Genomic DNA, 21,919 nt, shown 5'->3' with positions numbered 1-21,919 from the left:
TGAGAAATCGTAACGATTCTTCAATGGTCCCCAAACATTTTCTTCATAGGGCCAGATCATTCTCTCTTTGGGAGGGCCAGAGACTCTTGAGTTTGTCAGTGTAATAGTAGGCTAGCGTACTGTGAACAACAGCAGATATATCTTGCTGAATAATAATCCATATATTTAATGAAATGCCTATAGTATGAGATGATATAGTATAGATGATGGTGTGTTGGCTATCTGAACAGTCTCAGACTGGATAACTTAAAATGCAGACTTTGCAAGTTGTAAGCCTACAATTTATTGACTATTTACATTTGTAATGGGGTTCTTTTCAGGGACATGTTATTTAAGAACTTTTCATAAACTTACCATTTCTGTTTACACTTTAGTTACTGTTCATACCTTCTGACCTCCAAATGGGACAATTTTCACCAAATACACATCATTCTACTTCAAAGACACAGTAGGCATGCAGACACAGTATAAGTTAATATTAACCATAACATAATTTCATATTTGGGATTTTGAAAAGGCAATAGGAAAGGTCAACATGAATGTAAAGGTTAAGTTATCAATTGTGGATTGGATTAACATGACTATACAGCTGGTCAAATAGAAATAAAATTCATGACTACATTCTTCGTTTTATATGAAGTGGTATACTGTATAACATGTAACTGACAAGGTGATGATGATCAATCAGCACTCAGTTGAATGTGTTCTCTAGACAATAGCCTTCACAGACGTATAGCTTTGGCGTAGATCTTTATGGCCTGCACTTGGGCAGAAAGACTATGAAACCCTGCTAGGACCAGCCCCCTGACTAACTGGTCTGCTATGACCGCAGGCTTTGCAGCAGGGTAAAATACATCCCTCCACAGGTTCAAAGCCGCCATGGTCTTTTCTTTGATGGAGAAGCTGCATAGAGTAAGGAGGGAAGAACACAGTGTAGTATGAACAGTAGGCTACATTTAGTGAGTCATTAGTTCGAATGTAGTAAATTTACGAATGTCATAAATGTGGCATAGGCTATGAGAAAATAAGTTTGATTGTAATGGTCCTGAAGCAGACTACAACCTATTTCCATATTAAAATGACTATTTTGGCTATTGGCTATTGTTGTGAATAAGAAATAATTGTATTCATTAAGGTATACACAGAGGTTTACTAGGCTGGCTGACCCCAGATCACTACTCAAATCAGGTTTGGAGACCCTCCACTCCAATTGATGTTTTAAAAGCAGCTGCTTACTCAATTCCAAAGAAAATATACATCCATAGTTTAGCACAGATGGGCAGAAAGATTGGCAGCGCAGCCATTGGTTGTGTTAAATAGTGCTGCTAACTGTACTCCTCTGTCTGTCATATAAAGCCTGCCCCATGCTGGATTAGCAGTTGTCATTGGTTCCTTGATTTTTGGTGATTTGAAAATCGGTTCTAGTGGGAGGGTCTCCAGACGGACCCTCAGAGCGAATTCAAATTTGCTAACAGGTTTGTCTGGGTTCACCCAGGCTAGAAGTTTACTAGTATCTTACCTTTTATTCTCTTGTGTCAGTATCAACTCAGGAGGAACATGAAGCCTCTCACAGAAATGTTTAAAGTCCACCTCTGGAACATTATTTGCCAGAAATCGAAACATTTTTTGCAATATGTGCTCTGTAGTGAAAAACATTCATTAAACAGTTAGCCTCGAAAATCCCGGCACTGGTTTTGTTACAGTGCCCCCCTCCTCCCCCCTGTACTGTACATCAATTCTATTCACCATAGCATAAAGCCCCATAGTCATTGTTGAGAATTTATTTGTTAGAAGAATAAGTTAAGATTAATAAGTTAAAATGAATAATAATAGTTAATGTGTCAAATACATGTTAAAAACAGACTATATGTCGTTATATAAAAAAAAAATATATACATATAATATTGTAATTGTATCAATACATTTGTTTGTTGGTACTTCTGGAAACTTGGCATGTGGATTATATGGTTTGGATCGAATTGGTAGGCTTGAACCTACCATTCCACGTAAGCTCACAACTGAGGTAACATCCAATTGGCAATGCCTGCTGTCCGTCATAGGTCTCTTTGGGAGGGCCTGTAAGAGGGTTACCCTCCAACTTTAACAGCTTCAAAGATTTCATCTGAGCCAGGTTAGATGGAAGCCCCTGCAACAAGTTGCCTACAGAAATGCACATATACAGAGTGAGTGCAAATATATGCCACCACATAGGTTTCTTGTCTTGTTTGCAATGGGGGGGCTGAATTTTCTACCTAAACACAGATAATCAGGAACAATCTATACAACACTGCTATTTCTCAGCTCTACAATAGACTGTCTCTGTGCTGAAGCCCTCAGCGCTGCGACTTGAGTACCTTGCAGGTCAATGTGCTGCAGGTTTTGCAGGGAGATCACAAACTGAGGTAGACATGTCAGCAAGTTATTCCTGCCAATGAGCTTAGTGAGACGCCTCAGGTCGCCCAAAGCTTCTGGAATATCCTTTACTTCGTTGTCTGAAAAATCCAGTTCCTTTAGATTTTGGAATTTGTGTAGAGACTCAGGGAGTGAGGTGAACTATGGAAACATGCATATCACTATTAATGTTAATGATTATGTTTATATGATTTCATATATAATATAGATATGACCTATATAATAATATATCATTTAAATGCATGATGCTACTTTAGCATAATGTATGTACAAAATGATAAGCATTTATTGTTAATTATGAAGAATAAGGCTACTGTAATGTACTGATAGGTGTTCTTGGTCAATGTAACACATTATGAACTTCACTAAAGATTTTAAATCGTTACCTTGTTGCCTATTTTGTTACTTATGGATAGTCTCTGAAGGCATCTGATGTCACATATTGCTTCAGGAAATGAGATGAACTGGTTACTGGAAAGATTGAGTTCTCTGAGGTCTTTTAGACACCTGATGTTAGAGGAGATGTTTCTGATCTGGTTTTCTGACAGATTCAGCCTCTTCAAGGTCTTCAGAAAGCACAGGTCAGGTGGGAGCTCCTTCAGCTGGTTATTGTGCAGTAGTAAGACCTGGATACTTTTGAGTCCAGTGATTCCCTCTGGGAGGCCTTGAAGGGCATTGCCACTAAGATCCAAATGAGTAAGTTTGTCAAGCTGATAGAGGCACTTCGGTAGAGAGTTGAAATGGTTTTCACTGAGGTTGAGGTGCTGTAGAGTGCACATTTCACCAACGTCTGGAGGAAGCTTTGATATGAAATTCTTACTCATGTTCAGACATTGTAAAGAATACAACTCAGAGGGAAAGGCACGGAGATGATTGTAACTGAGATCAACATTGGTTAATTCACACAGACTGAGTCCATCAACAAGGAATTGAACCAAAAGATTCTCTGCACACCCCAACACAGACAGTCTCTTTAAAGAATCGATTCCTTTTGGTAGTGTCTCAATCTGATTTCCACTGATATGCAGTTCCACAAGACAAGTCAATGCCCCAATGGTCCTGGGGAGCTTGGAAAGAAGATTTTGGTTCACAGAGAAGTAAAGAAGTTTGGAGCAAGCACTGATCTTGTCTGGCAGTACTTTGATTTTGTTTCTGCATATTTTCAAAACTTTTAAGTTCTCCAGTTTTCCCACGTCATCAGGTATTACCGTCAGCTGGTTGCCAGATAGGTTTAGAATTTCCATATTGGCAAGGTTGAAGAGCTGTGGAGGTAAAGAGGTCAACCTGTTGTCGCAGAGAGACAGCTCTTTGAGATTTATCATCTGTGAAATCTTCTGTGGTAAAGTCACAATCTTGTTTCCTGAAATATTTAGCTGAATAAGATATTGTAGTTGGCACACGATGGAAGGAAGGACTGTCATCTTATTTCTCTCCAAATTCAATGTTTTTATGTTGACCAAGTTTCCAAAAGATTCAGGCAGGGAACTCAAACGGTTGTTATTCAGGGAAACAACCTCTAAGGTGGTTACATTTCCAAATGAGTTTGGTAGACTATCAAGATTGTTGTTACTAGCGTGAAACTGTTTCATGTTCTTCAGATTACATATCTCCTCTGGAAGTGTCCCAATTTGATTGTCACTAATATTGAGTGCTTTGAGACTACTACCTAACATCTGCAGTGATGAAGGGAGTGATGTGAGCTTGTTTCCCTGCACTGATAGGATTTCCAAATGTGTCATATTACCTATTTCTCTGGGGAGAGATTTAAGATCATTGTTAGCAACAGAAATATACTTCACATTACTGCCATGCAGTAGCTTCACAGGGACATGTTTCAATCTCTTGCTCTCCAGAAGTAAAGAGGAGTTTTGACAGATCTCCATTTTAAATAAGTCCTCAGTCATGATGATTTCAGCAAGCCCCCGTGTTGCCTGCAAGCAATATATTAGAACAGCTTTGAATAGAAGTACAAATAGTATACAATACATAGCAGTGTGTAGGCCTACAAAAAATAACATATTACAAAAAAACATAGGTTATAGGCCTAGCCTAGAGAGCAATAAGCTAACGTTGGCTGCTCGCAATGTCTGGTCAATGGGCTACGAATTTATATGGCGATATTTAATCGAAAATAACTGGCTTACGAGTATCTTGTCAGTTAAGTCTCCAGCGGAGCAGTCTCAGCCTGTTACAGCCTGTTGTTTAGATTTAATAGCCTAAGTTAAAAGTTTGTTTTTCATTCTGAACCGGTAAACTCTGTGACTGAAGTTAGGCTACATTGTAACTTTGAGGCTATCAAAACAATGTTACCATGGTTACGACAGTAAATAGAGCACTTAAAGTTGTAATGTCAGTGGGACATCATGGTAGATGTCTTTATAGATGTCTTTATAGTAATGGTTACAAATGCAATTAAAGGAGAATTCCGGTGTGATATTGACCTAAAGTGTATTGAAACATGATACCGAGTGTGAACGTATGTCTCATAGCCCATCTCGGCTTGTCCCCTGCACTCCAAAATCTGGCGCTAGTTAGCCGATGCTACCAACAGCAACCAGTTCCCATTTATCCCCCACCAAGATTCTAAGTCATTTTATGCAGTCATATAATATTATACACCATTTGAAAGCTTGGACTCTTCTCTTGGAATCTATACATGACAACATATTTATGTGTAGCACCCACCGGTGCTTCCCTACCCTCTAGCCTTGTGTATAACCTTAGAAAGAAGTAGATGTAGCATATTGGGTCTTGAAATGTCCACAATAATTCATAGTAGTAGTAGTCCATCTTGTAGTCCATCTTATACACACCAATTGAACCAACATATATTTTCAAAAATAGATATTTGTGTGTAATTATTCCATATTTTGGGTGGTCATTCCATATTACCCCTACCCAAATGCAAGCATGAAACTTCAGAGTGTTACCTTTCATTTGAGATCAAGATTATGGTTCTACACAAAGGGGTTCATATGGGGAAAAGGGAGTTTCCATTGGGCATTTTACAAAACGCATGAGCATACTTTTGCAAATGATGGTCTAAAAATACTCATGTGTTCTATACATTCTATATTGATCTACTTGTACACATAGTTTCACAAGACCTGGTGCTAGGGCTTAGTTGTGTTTCAAACTCATATCAAGTGACCTAGAGGGCTGAAATGTGGTCAATTCAGAGATACTTGTTATCCGACAGAAAGAAAAAACAATATTCTAGCCTCTGTAAGTCTGTGTCAGTACTTCACACAGTTATTTTGATTATTTCCTAATAACTCAGCTTTCCAAAGATGTCAAGCATGTGATTATAGGCCAACTAGATGGTAACAGTGGCAATCACCACCATAATGTCATCCTAGCAACCACCATAGCAACCAACATGATTATTCTAGCAACCAGTATAGCTACCACTTTATTTTGCATAGCAACCACCATGTCTACCCTAGCAACACCATTAACTATCTCTGCATTATCTGTTTTAACTCTGTATAATATTTAACATTGGAATTGCATTTCTAGTTAGTAGGCCTAACTAAACCTGTCAAAAGATGTTTAGAAAGAAGTCAAAATAACATAAAAATGTAAATGCTCAAGTAAGTAGACCTAGTATCAAAGTTTAATAAATGTAAACAGATCTAACTCATCATTCATTTATCCACTCATATCGAGTGAAATCAAATATGTAAGCATATTTTTGATTCTACCACTGTGTGAGGCTGTAGTAGGCTAGGCCTGCAAATGTAACTGATTAGCTAGCCCGCTGCATATAAAAGAAACTGAGAAAGGACAAGCAGCTGTGAAATAGTACCTTATTTATTCAAGTAGAATATTTGATGCAGCATTCATTTTCTTCTTATATAATCAAATATATAAATATAAGAAAATGTTTTATTCAACTAATTTGTTGTCTAAGCAGAGCTTAGTTTTGCTGATACATTTGTTGCCACTGCGTATGTAGCCCTCATCACAGATACAAGTCTGAACACAAGGGATGTCACATGTTGTGTTGCCAAGACACGTGGGTTGGCATGCATCTCCACACTGTTCAAAATGGCTGTTCGCTGGACAGTTAGGATCAGCTGTAAAACAACAACAGAATTGTCATTCAGTACAAGAAACATTGACTGAAGGATTTTAAATGCTGGTTCATAATCTCATAACTCCCAAGAATTAGTTCGAGCTTTCTGTGTTTTTAAGGACATTTTCACTGTTCAGATCCCCAATTATATTTATCAACCTGCAAGATCAACCTGAAGGATACTCACCACATCGTGCCAGGTGTCTCCAGTTATGGACTTTGATCCCAGCTCTCTGGCAGGCATCAGTATACACCTGCAGTATCCTGCACAGGTAGTCCTTCAGTCCGCCGCCCCTGCAGTGGTCAAACTTGCACATGTCAAAAAAGATACTGGGGTCGATGAGGGCATGGCAGTCCCTGAACTGGAAGTCCAGAATGGGTGTCATCACACCACAGAACATATCGGCTGCCATACGCTTGCCAAAGCTGCACTCTGTGCATTCGCCTGTGCACTCGTCCTGGCAGTAGTCTTCACCCTCTACGCTTGGAACCATCCAGCTCCGACCCAATTCAGTGACACTTTTAGTCAGAGTGCCATTGGACAAGGCGAGGTCGTCTTCCTTGTTTCCGTTGAAATTGCCACACAGACCACAGACTTTTCCCATGAAGCCACTGGGCATGGTCACTGCCACATACTCTTCCCAGTCGTACTGCACGGTCATCCCAAAGTCCACCCACAGCACCACTGAAAGACCACTCTGCGCCATCTTGATTGTTCCCAGGGTGTTGGTGAATGAGACTGGCAGAACCCACACCTGACCATTGACCTGAAACAACCAGTTTGTTCATGTGACGAGTTTAGCATGTATATGATTGAGAATGCAACAAAACAAAATAGCAACTGCTTTGGTACTTACTGTTATTCTGCCAAGTTGTGACCGAACCATTTGGATTTTGAAGCCGTAGATGTTGATGGTGACCTCACTGACTGCAGTGAGCCGAGAATTAGGCAAGACCTTGTTTGTGACATCAACCTCAAAGGGGGGATGGTGATAGTCTATATCACAGTTCTTGCTCATGATGTAGGTGCAGTTTCCCATGAAGTTGTAGAAATAGCCATCAAACGTGCGGAAATGAGGGTCACCCATGGCCCAGCAAGTTCCTGTCTGGGTGGGGAAAACAGCAGGCCCTGCAGAGCTGTGCCCTAAACAGAGACATTTAGACTTAAATGTAGGAATTTGCGATTACAGAAATTAGTGAATCAGTTTCCAAAATTTACACATTAATAACATGAAAGGTTATGCAAGAATCTCATGAGAGTTTACACATTGTGGCTCAGATTGTCTATGGGATGCACATGCAAATTGTTTTTGCAACTTGTATAACAAGAGTGTTGATATTTGTAATGAAAACAACAATTAGAACATATTCAGGCTTACCGCAGAGGAGCAGAGGGACGATGATACTAAAAATGGCTTTCGTGTCCATGGCTTCAGTCTGAAAACAGAGACGGTGATGGATCATAAGGAAATACTATTCAACTATTTATACTATTCAACCAATACTAACAGATGGTAAAAGTCTAAAACCACTTAGAACAAAATATATGTAATAACTCGAGCCAGTGATATTAATAAGAATGCCTTTACCTTAGCTTGGTGAGTGAAGTGATGGGAACTAGGTGAGTGTGCCTTAAATTCTGTCGGATTTCCAGTCGGTAACCAATCAGCAATTTGCCAGCAAGGTTATGTAAGTATAACTATCAAATGCTAATATATATTCATCTCAGATTACATTGTTAACATATATCAATGGCTATTCTGTCAACACCCTGATGGGAAAATGTGAAAGGTGAAGGAAAAGGTGAAGGAAAGGTGACGCAGATTAACCATTTTGTCATATCAAACACTGATTACTGGAATATGTACTGGACTGAGTTGGTTTCTCGGCAGCTACTTGGCAACCTTGGTGTCCGTAGTTGAACTGATTCCACACTATGATTGAACAGAATATTACTAATTATGGACCCCCATAATCGTATGTTGTGAATGCCACACATTTGATGTGATGTAGTGCTGGCCTATCATATGGTGGTAAGGATTCAACAAAAGTACTGATGAACAGTTACTGATGGACAATGAAAATAACTCATGAATGAGCAACTACAATGGATTTTGATTAATTGCTACTTATCTTATATGGGTCTTATCTTGTATAGGAAGCTGCCATGGTTACCATGTTGATAAGTTCCTGTTTTACATTTCCTTATCTGATTAGCACTTGAAAGCATAAGGTCAAGTGTCCCGTGACCTCAGAAATGAGACACATTTCCACTCTATGACTCATTCAGAAATACAGTTAATGAGACAGGTGTTAAACACAACAAGCATGCTTTTGGAATTCACACACTTTTTGATAAGGTGCAGACTGTAAAAGTTATGTCAAACATTTTGCATGGCACGTTTTACTCGTTGTTGGTATGCCTACTGAGCTTAAAAAATAGGCTGACAGTACTGTAGACCAGGGGTTCCCAAACTTTTCCACGACAAGGCCCCCCAAATACAACTAGGTTCTGGCCAAGGACCCCCTTGATGTGTTACTAAACCCATCAACAATACTACGGCAAATGTAAAAATACATTAAGCTAATCCTAATAATTATTTTAGCCACAAGCACTTTGCGATGGAGCATACCGTGTGTAAAAATTGCATTTGGGGCTTTCTGCTATATGAGAGCTATCACTCTACTATTATTCCCAATTCTTATCATGGAAAATATAATGTTCAGATATGCAACAAATTATTATAATGGCATTGTATTTTTCAAATGTATTTATTTGTTGCTTTTATTTTTCCATCCAACTTGCTGAGGCCCCCCTGGCACCCCCTCCCGGCCCCCACTTTGAAAACCACTGCTGTAGACTATTGATATATTTCAAATAAAATTGTAATAAAGAGAGCATGGAATCTCTGACATTAAAACTACTTTGGGTCATCCCATGCCAGAAAACCAACAATTTGGAAAAAATCCTGTACCACCCCTTGTCAAGAACTTGCTTAATTTATCAAACTTTATAAGTGTATTGTGCTTTGATGAAGGGTTGAATTTGTATCCACATTTTGTTGGACATGAGGAACATTCATCCACTATGTAGATAAATAAACTATAAACTTTACAGAAATGTAAACTTTACTTCAGTACAAATATTATTTATAGGTTAGGAAAAAGTCTGCAGTCACCATCAATATTGCACTGTTACTGCCATACCAACAAACCCTTTCTCTTTGACTTTGTGATGATGTGATGAAGTTGGATGGTTTGCCATGAGGCCATTGGAAGCATACTAAATAGGAGCCATAAGGGCAGCCCAGGCAGAGGGACCTCAGACATGGGTCTCACACTAGGGTCTGAGGAGCAATCTGGGATGTGTGGGAGGCCTGTGTGGGATGCACTTCCTGAAGAGGTGGTGTGATGGGGTCACCGCGGTTGTGTATATGTGCAGACAGCAATACCAACAAGCCTAGTCAGGGGGCAGGTTTCATATGCCATAAAACCAGGTTCAAGGCCTGGCAGAATGACTTCCCTCAGCATTCACAACAAATGGACAATAAATGTGCCTTTTGAAATCTAAAATGTGCTTCAAAATCAAATTAAAATAACGTTAATTGAAGCAGTCATGCCACAAACCTTAGATAAAACTTAGAGTTTTTCAGCATTGCAGCTAATTAGGACGACATGATTTGGGGAAAAGATCTAATTGTTATTTTTTTGACAGATAATGCAATTTGATTTGTTATATAATTTTTGAAAGTCAAGCTTTAGTTCAATATTAAAAATGTGGCTTTAACTTCGGCCACTTCTGATTGGTGAGTATGCCTAGTACATAGGAAACACAGCACTCCTTTTAGGTGAGCTTCACTGTCTTGTCACAAGGAGTATGACATGAATAAAAAAATAATAGATGAGAAGATTAACCATTGGTATAGAGTTGTGAGCTGCACATTTAATTGCAGCCTTTGCAATTAGCAAATTTCATTAGTTCAAATTGTGATTTCGATTAAAAATCGATTACTTGTGCAGCTCTACAGCTCATTGTTAATATGCATATCTCACCCTTTAGATTCTAAAGATGTGTCGCATTGTAATGCTTGCATCATTTTAGACCTTTACTACATCTCCAGAAATAAAAAACAAAATAAAGCAGGCTTCTATATCAGTTAGTGGATATATTATTCATTTTAATAAAACAGAACCATTAAATACACATATTTACATTCCATGGAAAAATATTACAATGAAAACAAGCCATTTGTAATGCTTAGAAACAAAAAAAAAAACTAACATGACATGAATAGTACTGGGTATTACATTTCAGCATTATTGTTTTTGGAGTATAAGTAAAAAAAAAAGTGACATAAAAGTAAATAAGCAACAATTTTATAAAAATACAAAGTAAAACACACAACACACATCATGAAGCTCTGGGGTTAACCGTAAGCATATTTGTCTGCAGAAAGTCTGTCGTTTGGAACGATTTGCCCACTCAACTTCATCAGCAGCTTCACTATAAGGCCAGCCTGAAACAATGAAAAGGCATTCTCATCAATCAATAGAAATTCTGCATCGTTTCTTTGCCCTTGGCTGACAGTCTCTTTATAGTACTGCCTTTGTTCTATTGTACGTCTCCTTCTGAATTGTATCAGGACATAGTGACATTGGGTGTGTGTAAGCCCAAGGCTAAAAAACATTTGCTCGGGGCACTGTGGCGCAATAGGCTACAGCCCATACCATGTACGGATCCAAGTGCCAACGGGGACCCAGGTTCGAATCCGACCTGCGGCCAATTCCCGATCCCACCCCATCTCTCTCTCTCTCCCACCTGCTTCCTGTCCATCGTCACTGTCCAATCCGAATAAAGGCAAAAAGCCCAAAAAATATACTACTACTAAAAAAAAAACATTTGCCCTGAGACAGTGGTGCTGTACAGGGAGGCTGATTACCGCATGACAATGCTCCAATCTCAGAGCGCTGTGGAGCACTACTTTCATGGTCCTCATCGCTGAACTCACCTGTTTGGTGTGCACAATGAAGTTCATCTTGTTCTGGACGCTATGGATCTGGAAGTACAGGTCAGCTTGACCCAACTGCCACATAAATGACCCGTATTCCAGACTGATAAGCAGCACCTTAAAACCAAAAAAAAAAAACGCACACACACAGTAAGGTAGAGTTTTTTCCACAAAACAGAAAAGCACTGCAACTTTAGATACAGATTAGGTGTTTCAAATCCATTGGCCAAACTGATAGATGAATGAAGAAACAACATGAATGTCATGTTGGTACCTTGGTCTCCATATTCATAAGATGCAGGCCTCTGGTATTGACCCCAACGTAGACACGGATGACCTTGTGGTTGCTGGAGCTGGCCTTGGTGTAGACCTGTCCCGTGAAGAAGGCCGCCCCATAGGTGGGGATGTCCCAGCAGTTCTGCAGGAAGAGGCGCTGCAGGTGGTGCATCTCCTTACTTACACCCTCACTAGTGCTCAGATTCTACACAGGAACACCGGGAACAGAAGCCATCTCAATCACAATAATAACCAACACAAAGACATGTTGGATCACTGATTGGTGCTTTTGGAAGTGTTCTACATTGTGACTGGGATACAGCGGTGTGTATGTGATGAGCACCTCACCTTGTACTCGTGGAGAATTCTGTTGGTCCAGTGATGGGCTTTGCTCTTGACTTTAGATATGGGCACAATGGACTTGAGATTTTCCTCACTGTTCATAAACACCCAGACAAATAAAGTAAGCGGTACACTTTGTAGGTAACTAAATGAGTATACCTTATTTATATGGAACACAAGTGTATCGAAAAAGACTCAACCATTAAATCATACATTATATTATTACATAACCTGTATAATTTACCCAGCTTGTCTCTGCAAAACTCTTTGCAATAAATGCAGTGTTTGTGCGCATGTGTAAAGACTTGTGTTAACTATTTGGGTCTTAATACTCCATGAGGGGGACTATCGAGCCCTGTGGTCAGCCATTTTGGCCCTGAAAGGAAATAAATATATGTGTACGCGCACAGTTTGGAACTACTTCAAGAATCTCCATAGAGTGCTGCTATACACTAGGTGCTTGCCTAGTATAATCATTCTGTTGTTTTTTTATGTTTTAAATTATTACTTTTTTACACTTTTAAATGATTACTTTTATGCTTTTATGTGTGTTTTATGTTTTTTTCTTTTTCTTTTATTTATTCTTTACTTTTTAAAACTATTACCCTTCTATGCTTTTATCAGCTATTCCTGTTTGCTTTTGTTTATGTAATGCACATTAAATGACCTCTGTGTATGAAATGCGCTATATAAATAAAGTTGATTTGATTTGACTTGACTTACTTGAGGAAGCCCTGTTTGTGCTTCTTGCTCTCGTAGTTGCCATAGATGATCTGCAGCAGCAGGCTGGCGAGGGTGATGAGCTTGCTGTCTGGAGACGGGTAGAAGCCCTTCAGGAGGCAGTGCCTGGCTTCGTCAAACAGGATCAGGATGGACAGTGGATCCTCCACCTGCAACCAGACCACAAGGCTCAGGGCCCATCCGCGACACGAAGAGAGAAAGTGACCCAGATTGTCCTGGGATGTACGATGAGTAAATAAGTGAAATCGACCAACTTGAGGGTGAAGTTCAAGAGCATGTGGTTTTACGTGTTTTATGTCAGGGTGCCAGTTTGGGGAGGGGGGGGGGTCTGAACTGTCTGTAGTCTGAACGTGGCTTATGTGTCTTTTCACCAGTTTCCCTAGCTGAGCCACAAAATACTTTATCATGTCAGGTTAGCGCCCTCTTATGGAATTGTAAGAAATTTCAACAGCCTTTTACTGTGTCGGTAGTACCTGCACCTAGTTGTAAACCATGTTGCCAGGAGCACACAGAGTAATTTTATTAACAGGATTTCATAAGTGAATAGGACCCCAATAATGCAAATGAATGTATCACATATTGTCAATGTGTCTTCCCTGAATGTTGGGTGGCAAAGCATATTCTGAGAAAGATCATCATATATGTATTTATGTATTTAGGGGTAATAGAGATAAAAAAAATAAACAAATAAGCCACTTCTGGTAAACAACCTTATGTCTGTCAGTTCAAGTAGAGTGTGATGGGACTTTGTTTGCGTCAGTCACTCCTGTCGTCTCCTGAGGTTAAGTACCAATTATATAGCCATAAAGCTTTCACAGATATTTATTCTGTTCTCCTATTGTCCACACACGTACACAGTGTGCCAAATCATTATAAAAAATGTAATTTCCGTCACTTGTTTATCACCATAGTGACCATGCCAGCAGCGGAAGTTTTCACCCTGCCGATTGAGGATGGATGACCATTTTGATGATTTCCAGAAGCCGAGTCCCAACATCTACAACACAGGGTCATAGATGGAGCCACTTGAAAGCCTAGTGCGAACAGGCTGACTGAAAATTCACTGTTGGTGAATTTGTGGTAGGGAGAACCGCATGCCTCCGGCAGCCTTTAGCCTACCCGTCTACAGTGAACCATGCAACTTGCACTCCCCCGACCCAGAGAATCACAAATTGCTTTCCAGCAATTGTGCAATAGCCTACTATTTGTATGAACTCATGTAATATTACTTTGTCAGTCAACATGGCTCTTTGGAAATGATCTTTGCAGGTTTATAAACAAATCCACGTGTGTCATGTCCTGGGGGTAGGGTGTTTGTATTTACGACAGTTGTGTAAAATACAAATACTCCGCAACTGACTCCACAACCGGAAACTGCACTGGATACCGTTAGTATTATCACTATTGAAAAGTTGTATCCAGCACCACGGTCAAATTCAGAATAGTAAAAAACTGCCATTCTAGCTCCGGTTCCCCCTGTTGGCTTTTGGCTACTTGAACTGTAATGTTGCTGAGAAAATTGGCCACAAGCTTCACATGACCAAAAGTGCTCTTTACTTGAGGTGGGGATGAGGGTGGCAAGTTCCTGCCCAGTGTGTGTGTGTGTTTGTGTGCGTCTCCGTGTGTGTATTTATTTATAGACCCTTTCATCAATAAAAACATATGGAATGTTAAAAAGGAAGTCTTGTGGGGCCAACTATGATGCTGATAATGGAACTCTCTTGAAAGGGTCCATATGTGCATGATGGAGCACAGGCGCACCTTCTTCTCGATGTCCAGAGGCAGCCGGACGTCTCTCCTGAGGAAGAGCAGAGGATGCTCCCTCTGCGGGTCCAGAACCGTCAGGTCCGTCACAATCTCGTTCCAGATTCGCAGGTGCTGCAGGGGCTTGTGGTAAGGCTTCAGCTGGAGACCTGCAGAAAACATTCAAACACACTTTTCAGTCTACATACAAGCAAACAAATAACACACACACACACACACACACACACACACACACACACACACACACACACACACACAAGATCCTAAACAAATGCAAGATATGATCAGAAGCACCATAAAATCTGATAATCTAAAACATTACACTACATGCTACACAGTGGTGTGTGAAATCTCAATGTAATCATTCAAATTACAGTGATCCTTGCATCCAATGGAATATGACAACATGCCATGAGTATAATAAATGCCTCCTAAGATTTTTTTGTTGAAAAAAGAGGATACAAATTTCATCTGGGCACCATTTGTAATTTGTAAATGCATTATTTTCAATAATCAAGTAGATAGTGGGGGCCTTTAAACAGAAGATGGTGCTGTTGTGTCACTCTGGGGACGGCAGGCTCGTGTCCACTCACTGAGGTTCTCGGAGCAGATCCAGATGGTGAAGTACTGCTGGGTGTCCTGCGAGAGGCGCATGCCCTCCATGATCTGCTGGACGGACGTGTTGTTGCCGTGCTTCAGCTCCACCGAGCGGTACGAGCCGTCCATGCGGTAGATCCGCACCTTCTCATACTGGCACAACAAAAGCAGGAGAGCGCCATTACCACACCACCACAAAATTATGCTAACCAGCACATGACCTATATTTAACCAATAACAACTACTGGGCGTGTGCACTGCCCTCACACACGGACATGGAAGCACAACAGCATGGAGAATTCCACTGAAATTTCCTAGAACTAGGAATCTTGGGAATCTTGGAACAACTGGAGACTGGTGGGAGAGAGGACTTCATGTACTGTACTTATTCTTGCTTCTTCCCTGGCAGCTTCATCAGTATTTTGCCCACAGCTTCTAAGAGACATAAGTGCATGCTATCCAAATGACAGGGTTAGGGCCTGCCCACTGACCGGTCTGCTGTTGGCTTCCTGCAGGAGTTTGACCGTCTCCTCCCAATCGTTCTGCTTGTTCTCCTCACACAGCTGCAAAGGAGACCTCTTCTGCTGGTCCTCAATGTGCTGCAGATGGAGACAGACTCAGAGTCAGATGTCAATGCAAAAGTGACAACAAAAAATGACGATAAATGATATATATATATCATTTATGATATATATATCCAACACTCAAAATGAGAGTTTAATGTGGTGTTAAAGAAAACAGTCAATACAAACTAAAGCTCAAGCTATGTCTAGCATGTCAACTTTATTCATCGCAAGCTTCTAATATTCACTGATTTTCAATCATAGTCCCAGCTAGCGATGTAACAGTATGAAAATGTTGTTACTGAGTAAATGTGATTCCTTTATTCTGGTGCATTTTAAGGTGGCCTATCGCTACTGGAGAAGGGTATATTTTCATTCACATTCATAGGCCTACATCCTGACTGCACGAACAAACCTGGCTGAGCTGAGCATTCTTAATTCATAACGTACACGTTACCGTGGCATTGTGTGTTGTCCTGTTCACATTTTCCTTGGTCATGTTTAATTGGCTATGTGCTTATAGATTAACTTACCCTACCATGACTTGATGATGATGACCATGACGCGCACATAAAAAGACGTAGAGTGGCTACATGATACAGCGCACGCTTTGCGATGAAAATGTTCCGCCTTTTAAAAGCAGGTGTAGCCTAATCCGAATCGTGGTTAAATCCATGCATTAGACCAAAGAATCAGTAGGGTACCAGTTTTGTTTCATTTAACCAGGCCTATGTCAAAAGTAGGCTCGGATGAAGCTGGGAAGGACTAAACACACGGTTTCCACCCCATGGTAATCAACCGTGATAATTATGATATTTGAAATGAAAACTGTAATTGTTATCGTCAACATTTTTAACGTGGTTTACCGTTACACTGGTAATCGTTACATCCCTAGTCCCAGCACTGGGATGCTTGTGTGGGTCATGTGGACTGGATCATGTGGTCTTACCCGGTCTATCTCTGGGTGCTGAAGGAGGAGCTGGACGATCTCTTTATGACCCCCTAATGCGGCAAAGTGTAGAGGAGAGCTGAGCTGGCCATTCAGCAGGTTGGGGTTACAGTTCCCTTTCTCTAGAAGCAGCTTTGTGGCCTCCACCTTCCCATACCTACAATGGAATCGAAGCTTTGTTTTGTGTTTCGCGTACAGCCATTGAAGACAAAAAGTACTTTTGACACTTGCTGTCAAGTCAAAACGATCCATCTAATGCATTTGGTTAAGAACGAAACCAGAAATGTGAAATTACCACAATTCCACAGTGTATACGATTAGTAATACTACCACTATCTGTGGCAGAGGTTGTGTTAAACTTTTTCATTGTATTAAATCTGTCATGGTCAACTGTGTCCCCTGTCAAAATGAAGGATAGACTGATTTTTCTGTCATTATTTTTTTTAAAAATCGGTTAATGACGGTAAATATTCAGTTAACGCAACCTCTGATCTGTGGGTAGTTTTTTTTTTTTAATACATGGTCTACATCTGCAATGTTTATTACTGTTCCACACGCTTTTGTGGTCCTGGCTGAGCAATTACCCACCAGCAGGCGTAGTGAATGGGGGCCCAGTGGTCGCTGTCCAGTTGTTTGACGGAGAGGCGACTTTCCGGCAGTTTGGACAGCAGCTCCGTCAGCAGCTCTGTGTCGCCCTCACAGGCACTCCGGTGCAGGGGGAAGTCGTCCACCCACTGACGCTCCCTGTGGCCACACACAGACACCAGGATTCAGTGCATTACATATTAACCAATACTGCGAAATACATGATAGATTACAGCAGGTTAGGGGCTTATCGACTTTCCACTAAGTGTATCATAAACTCCTGGTCTGGCAATGACTCTAGGAATTCCAGTGGAGTTGTTAGAAATATTAAATAAACACTGTGAGATCTTGGCAGGGTTTCTATCAACACGTATTATATTTGTGTGGCAGAGCTTGTGAATGAAAAATGCCAGGATAGTAAGCAAAACAAACTGCTTATATAGCCGCTGACAGAAAAGTGGATTAAACAGAGTTGAGATGATGTAATTGTTTTCTTTTGACAAGCAGGCTTGTTTGAACCTGCTGTTGTTGTATGTGTGATTTAAAAGAGGGAGTTAAAGGAGAAGTCCCCTACTTGTCCTCAGTCACACTGCTCATGCTGTGCTGCCACTTCTCCCTCTTGGGGATCTGGATCTTGGAGTAGTCGGGAGCTCCCAAGCCAAAGTAGGGATTGATGATGACTTTATCCACCTGTAAGGTCACATTCACAAGTCTGTATCACTCGACCAAACCCAGAGGGAAAATGTTGGCTATCAAATATAACTTTGCCAAGGGCGAATGTAATATAAATCAAAAGAAAAATATGGAGGGAAAGAGACAGGTTAAGGACAAAAGAGTAGTGAGGGAGAAAAAGAGAGAAAGTGAGAGAGTGAGAGTGAGTTGAAGGGCAATGAGATGGGACAGAGAGTAGAGGGACAAGGCCTGCATCCTCACCCTGTTGGTGTACTGCAGGTCGGAGCCGTAGAGCGGGTTGAAGACGCACATGTCGGCCTTCTCCAGCGACATCATCTTGCTCTTGATCTCCAGCGCCGTGTAGCCCATGTGCAGTGGGCCGTCACTCTGCCAGCTCTCGGGCGCGTACGCCGGGTTGCTCACGTTGGTCTTGATGCGGTCCAGGGGCGCCGGGCGGAAGAGAGCCGCGATGGCGTGAGGCACCGTGTGCTGCTCCGCCATCCATCTGCAGCGTGGACGACAAAGAGGAGAGGAGAGGCGAGGAGAGGCGAGGAGAGGCGAGAAAGAATGAGAAGAGAGGAGTGAAAAAAGAGGTGGTGAGGGGAAGAGGACTAATAACTGTTTTAGCTTGAAACACCAAAAGCTCAGTTTTTAAAAGATTAAGTTGAAGGTGCCAATCTTTCATCCGACTGAAATATCCTTAAGACAGGCTGAAAATCCGATGGGATTCTATGAAATGTATTTCTAGACACCCCAAAATACAAAACTGACAAAAAAGTTCTGTTGTCAGCAATAGTCAAGGGACACAATTGGGTAAGATGGGCACAGTTCGAACAGAGCATCATAACTCTATGACTGTAAAGTAATTACAAATTATCTGGCAAAAGATGCTGATGACCTGAACCTACACAAGTTTGGACCTTGAAAGGCAAACACATTCTCGAACCCACTGGGGGGAGACTTACTTGTCAAGTGCCAGAAGCATCTTGGAGGTGATGGGTGAGAAGTGGGTGCTGGTCTCGCTGCACACACGCATGATGTCCTGCAGGCAGTAGAAATTCGGACTGCCGGGATGGTAGTTGGGTTTACTGTTGTCTTTGGTTAAAAAGTGGGAAAGACAACAGGTCTGAGGTTGTGGCGGCTTTTGTTTGTGCCCACTTCATATGTGGATGGTGCACAAATGTAATCTAATTTTCCCTTTGGAGTCTATGATTAATTCAAATCAAATTGTAAATGCATTCAAGATCCTACTGCTAGTCGAGCTAAGTATTACACAGCTATCAAAATTTCAGCATCAGCAACAGTACTTTATGAGTTATAAGAATACTGTTGGAATACTATGAATGTGCTTCCAACCTTTCATGTTGATTGGCACAATAAACAGAGAAGCCTCCTTTCCTTCTCGGTCCCCATCCAAGGGGAACTTCTTCATATGCACCACACGCTTTCCTGCAAGGAGAACCACTTTAAGATTCATTCACTCAGGTTTAGCCAACTCATGTCTATGACCCATTTATCAATGGTTATGATAATGGGGTTATGATTGGGGGCAGCTGTGGCCTACGGGTTAGCGCTTCGGACTTGTAACCGGAGGGTTGCCGGTTCGAACCCCGACCAGTAGGCACGGCTGAAGTGCCCTTGAGCAAGGCACCTAACCCCTCACTGCTCCCCGAGCGCCGCTGTTGTTGCAGGCCGGGATTAGTGTGTACTTCACAGTGTTCACTGTGTGCAGTGTGTTTCACTAATTCCCGGATTGGGATAAATGCAGAGACCAAATTTCCCCCACAGGATCAAAAGAGTATATATACTTATACTTATTTCAACAGGCAGCATTCAAATTAACGTGTGATCTATGCATACAGTAAGGCATGTCTACCCACTCCCCTGTCCAGCCCCAGGTATTTTTTGTGAAGTATGACACTCAAGTATTTACCAATCAGTCCCTGGTTATTGGAGATCGGTTTTGTTGTTTCATCAACATAATCCAGGATGGACCTCGCTTTGTCTCCGTTAGGTTGGATCTTAGTTCCAAGCAGAACTTTTTTCTTCTTTTTCTCTTTCCCTTCCAGAGGAACCTCAATTAGGAGGATCTACATGACATACAAACCATTCATCTCAGGTCAGTAATGTAAAATACATGTTACCTTTAGCCTGGGTTCCCCCATGCCATTCATTTCTTGTTCTTCCTTATCAAGATATTAATACTGATTTCAGAAAGCTTTCAGGCCAATCTCTTTGATACCAAAACCTGTTCTCAAATGTATCGTATACTATATAGAAGTCATTGAATCATAGATTAGACTGTACCTCATACGCCTTAGCACGATATTCTTTGGAGGTCAGGCTCACAGTATTTTTCGGACGGATGACTGCAACAAATACGTCTTCCAACTCCTGGTTTCCCATTGTGTTGCTGTTCTTTGAAAGCAGTTGGGGACTCTTCTTGTATTAGCCACATGCCTGCAGTAGTTATATAATAATAATAATAATAATAATAATAATAAATAATAATAATAATGTTATGGCTTCACTCATTAACATTTAAAGGAACCATATGTAAGATTGTGGCCAAAACTGGTACTGCAATCACTTTTAATTACAAATTACTGTAGAGCGGTGTATCCCCTCCCCCTCCCCCCTGACTCGAGGTTGCCAACCCAGATGCCAAAACACTACTGACTGTGATTAGTAGATAGGTGGAGGGTCAGGCCAAAACAAAACATGCCATGACAAAACACAACAACAACATCAGTTGAGGGCTGCAACTTCACTTTTTAAATGATAATATCCTGGCCGGATTCCTGTTGTCAGTGATATAAGTATTTTAAATGAACATGATTTCTTAATGTCTAGTGACATATCAGGGCCATTTTATGATTAGTTGAAATACATTTCTTACATACGGTTCCTTTAAAGTGTCCTATAAGTGTTTTAAGCTGTCTTTATTGTTTATAACTTATAGGCAACAGCAAACACCAATGCAAATCATATGAAATCGCGTGGACTGGTTATTAAAATAATTGAAGTCAGTAAAATCAGATCACGCAATTGCTTTTAAATTAAAATAGCAACGCAATTTATAACATGGCTAACTTGTTTATATTAAGGAAACTCAACGTAGGCGTTTAAGTCACACCCCGGAAATAATTCAGGCGGTGCGTCTACTTGGGAGAAACTTGTTGAATTGAAACGACAATGACAAAATAAACACCACGAGCTAGCGCACCTATTCCAGACTGGATCATTATCACAACGCATATAGGAGAAATTCAAGTTTCAAACAATAATGATTGTTTCTTGTAAGAAGCCAACTTAAGAGCTAGCGAAATACATCCAACTGTGCGGAGCTGGTTAGCACTTTGTGGTCAGCAAAACAAATCGTGTATTATATTTTGTTAGAACTTACCTAAAGTTACTTTGTTGTCATAATGTCAATTAGGCTGCACACTTCCTCGACCATCATGTTATCTAGTGCTCCAAATGAGACGAACTATTGTTACTTCAACTTCTTTGGATGCCCATATTAACTGGTTAAGCTAACTGGAACTTCAGGCAAACCTCTGGCTAGTTTGCTATTTTAGCTACTTCTGTGGCAGTTTTGTTGCTTCACTATACGAGTTCCGGGTTACGACAGTAAAGTTTATTCTAAATATAAATTAGAATTATAGTGAGAAGGTTATTTTAAACACCGACCAACACCTACTCAATAAAATGTATAATAACGGCACGAACATGTAAAGTTAGCTCGGTATCTGTCATTTGATAATCCCAACAGAGCAGCGTCAATAAAGCCCTTTTCCGGTCAGTAGACGTCCCGTTATATTTTGTCAAAATAAAAGTCTACATCAACACTGTATCAGACCAAAGATTGTTAAGGCGCCTTAACAATCTTTGATCAGACTCTGTAGATATTTGTAGTTCTTTGTATCTC

General features: G+C 40.8%; 3 protein-coding genes across 3 annotated transcripts; all 3 read right to left on the bottom strand.

The window, feature by feature from the left end:
* Positions 1-617: 617 nt before the first annotated feature.
* LOC125285460 (leucine-rich repeat and death domain-containing protein 1-like) lies at positions 618-4,715 on the bottom strand. Its single transcript, XM_048229918.1, has 6 exons — positions 4,557-4,715; positions 2,799-4,343; positions 2,355-2,553; positions 1,999-2,160; positions 1,520-1,640; positions 618-903 (listed from the first exon to the last, which is right to left on the bottom strand). Exons 2-6 carry the CDS (start codon positions 4,314-4,316, stop codon positions 723-725), a joined length of 2,181 nt encoding a protein of 726 aa, XP_048085875.1. The 5' UTR covers positions 4,317-4,343; positions 4,557-4,715; the 3' UTR covers positions 618-722.
* A 1,585-nt stretch (positions 4,716-6,300) lies between these two features.
* On the bottom strand, positions 6,301-7,903 carry LOC125285666 (IgGFc-binding protein-like). The gene is made up of 4 exons (XM_048230204.1): positions 7,870-7,903; positions 7,348-7,634; positions 6,678-7,257; positions 6,301-6,491 (listed from the first exon to the last, which is right to left on the bottom strand). Exons 2-4 carry the CDS (start codon positions 7,576-7,578, stop codon positions 6,301-6,303), a joined length of 1,002 nt encoding a protein of 333 aa, XP_048086161.1. The 5' UTR covers positions 7,579-7,634; positions 7,870-7,903.
* Positions 7,904-10,672: 2,769 nt separating this feature from the next.
* Positions 10,673-21,764, bottom strand: krit1 (KRIT1 ankyrin repeat containing). Its single transcript, XM_048230395.1, has 17 exons — positions 21,395-21,764; positions 20,296-20,448; positions 19,922-20,078; positions 19,345-19,437; positions 18,954-19,083; positions 18,250-18,493; positions 17,891-18,006; positions 17,320-17,475; positions 16,732-16,888; positions 15,711-15,818; positions 15,216-15,372; positions 14,620-14,771; positions 12,841-13,007; positions 12,124-12,211; positions 11,774-11,980; positions 11,500-11,616; positions 10,673-11,007 (listed from the first exon to the last, which is right to left on the bottom strand). The coding sequence occupies exons 2-17, from the start codon at positions 20,392-20,394 to the stop codon at positions 10,918-10,920; spliced, it is 2,238 nt and encodes a 745-aa protein (XP_048086352.1). The 5' UTR covers positions 20,395-20,448; positions 21,395-21,764; the 3' UTR covers positions 10,673-10,917.
* Between the last annotated feature and the right edge of the window lie 155 nt (positions 21,765-21,919).

This window comes from Alosa alosa, chromosome 20, assembly GCF_017589495.1.
Source record: "Alosa alosa isolate M-15738 ecotype Scorff River chromosome 20, AALO_Geno_1.1, whole genome shotgun sequence".
NCBI lineage: Eukaryota > Metazoa > Chordata > Actinopteri > Clupeiformes > Clupeidae > Alosa > Alosa alosa.
The sequence above is the reverse complement of the archived record's forward strand: the minus strand, read 5'-3'. Positions and strand labels throughout refer to the sequence as shown.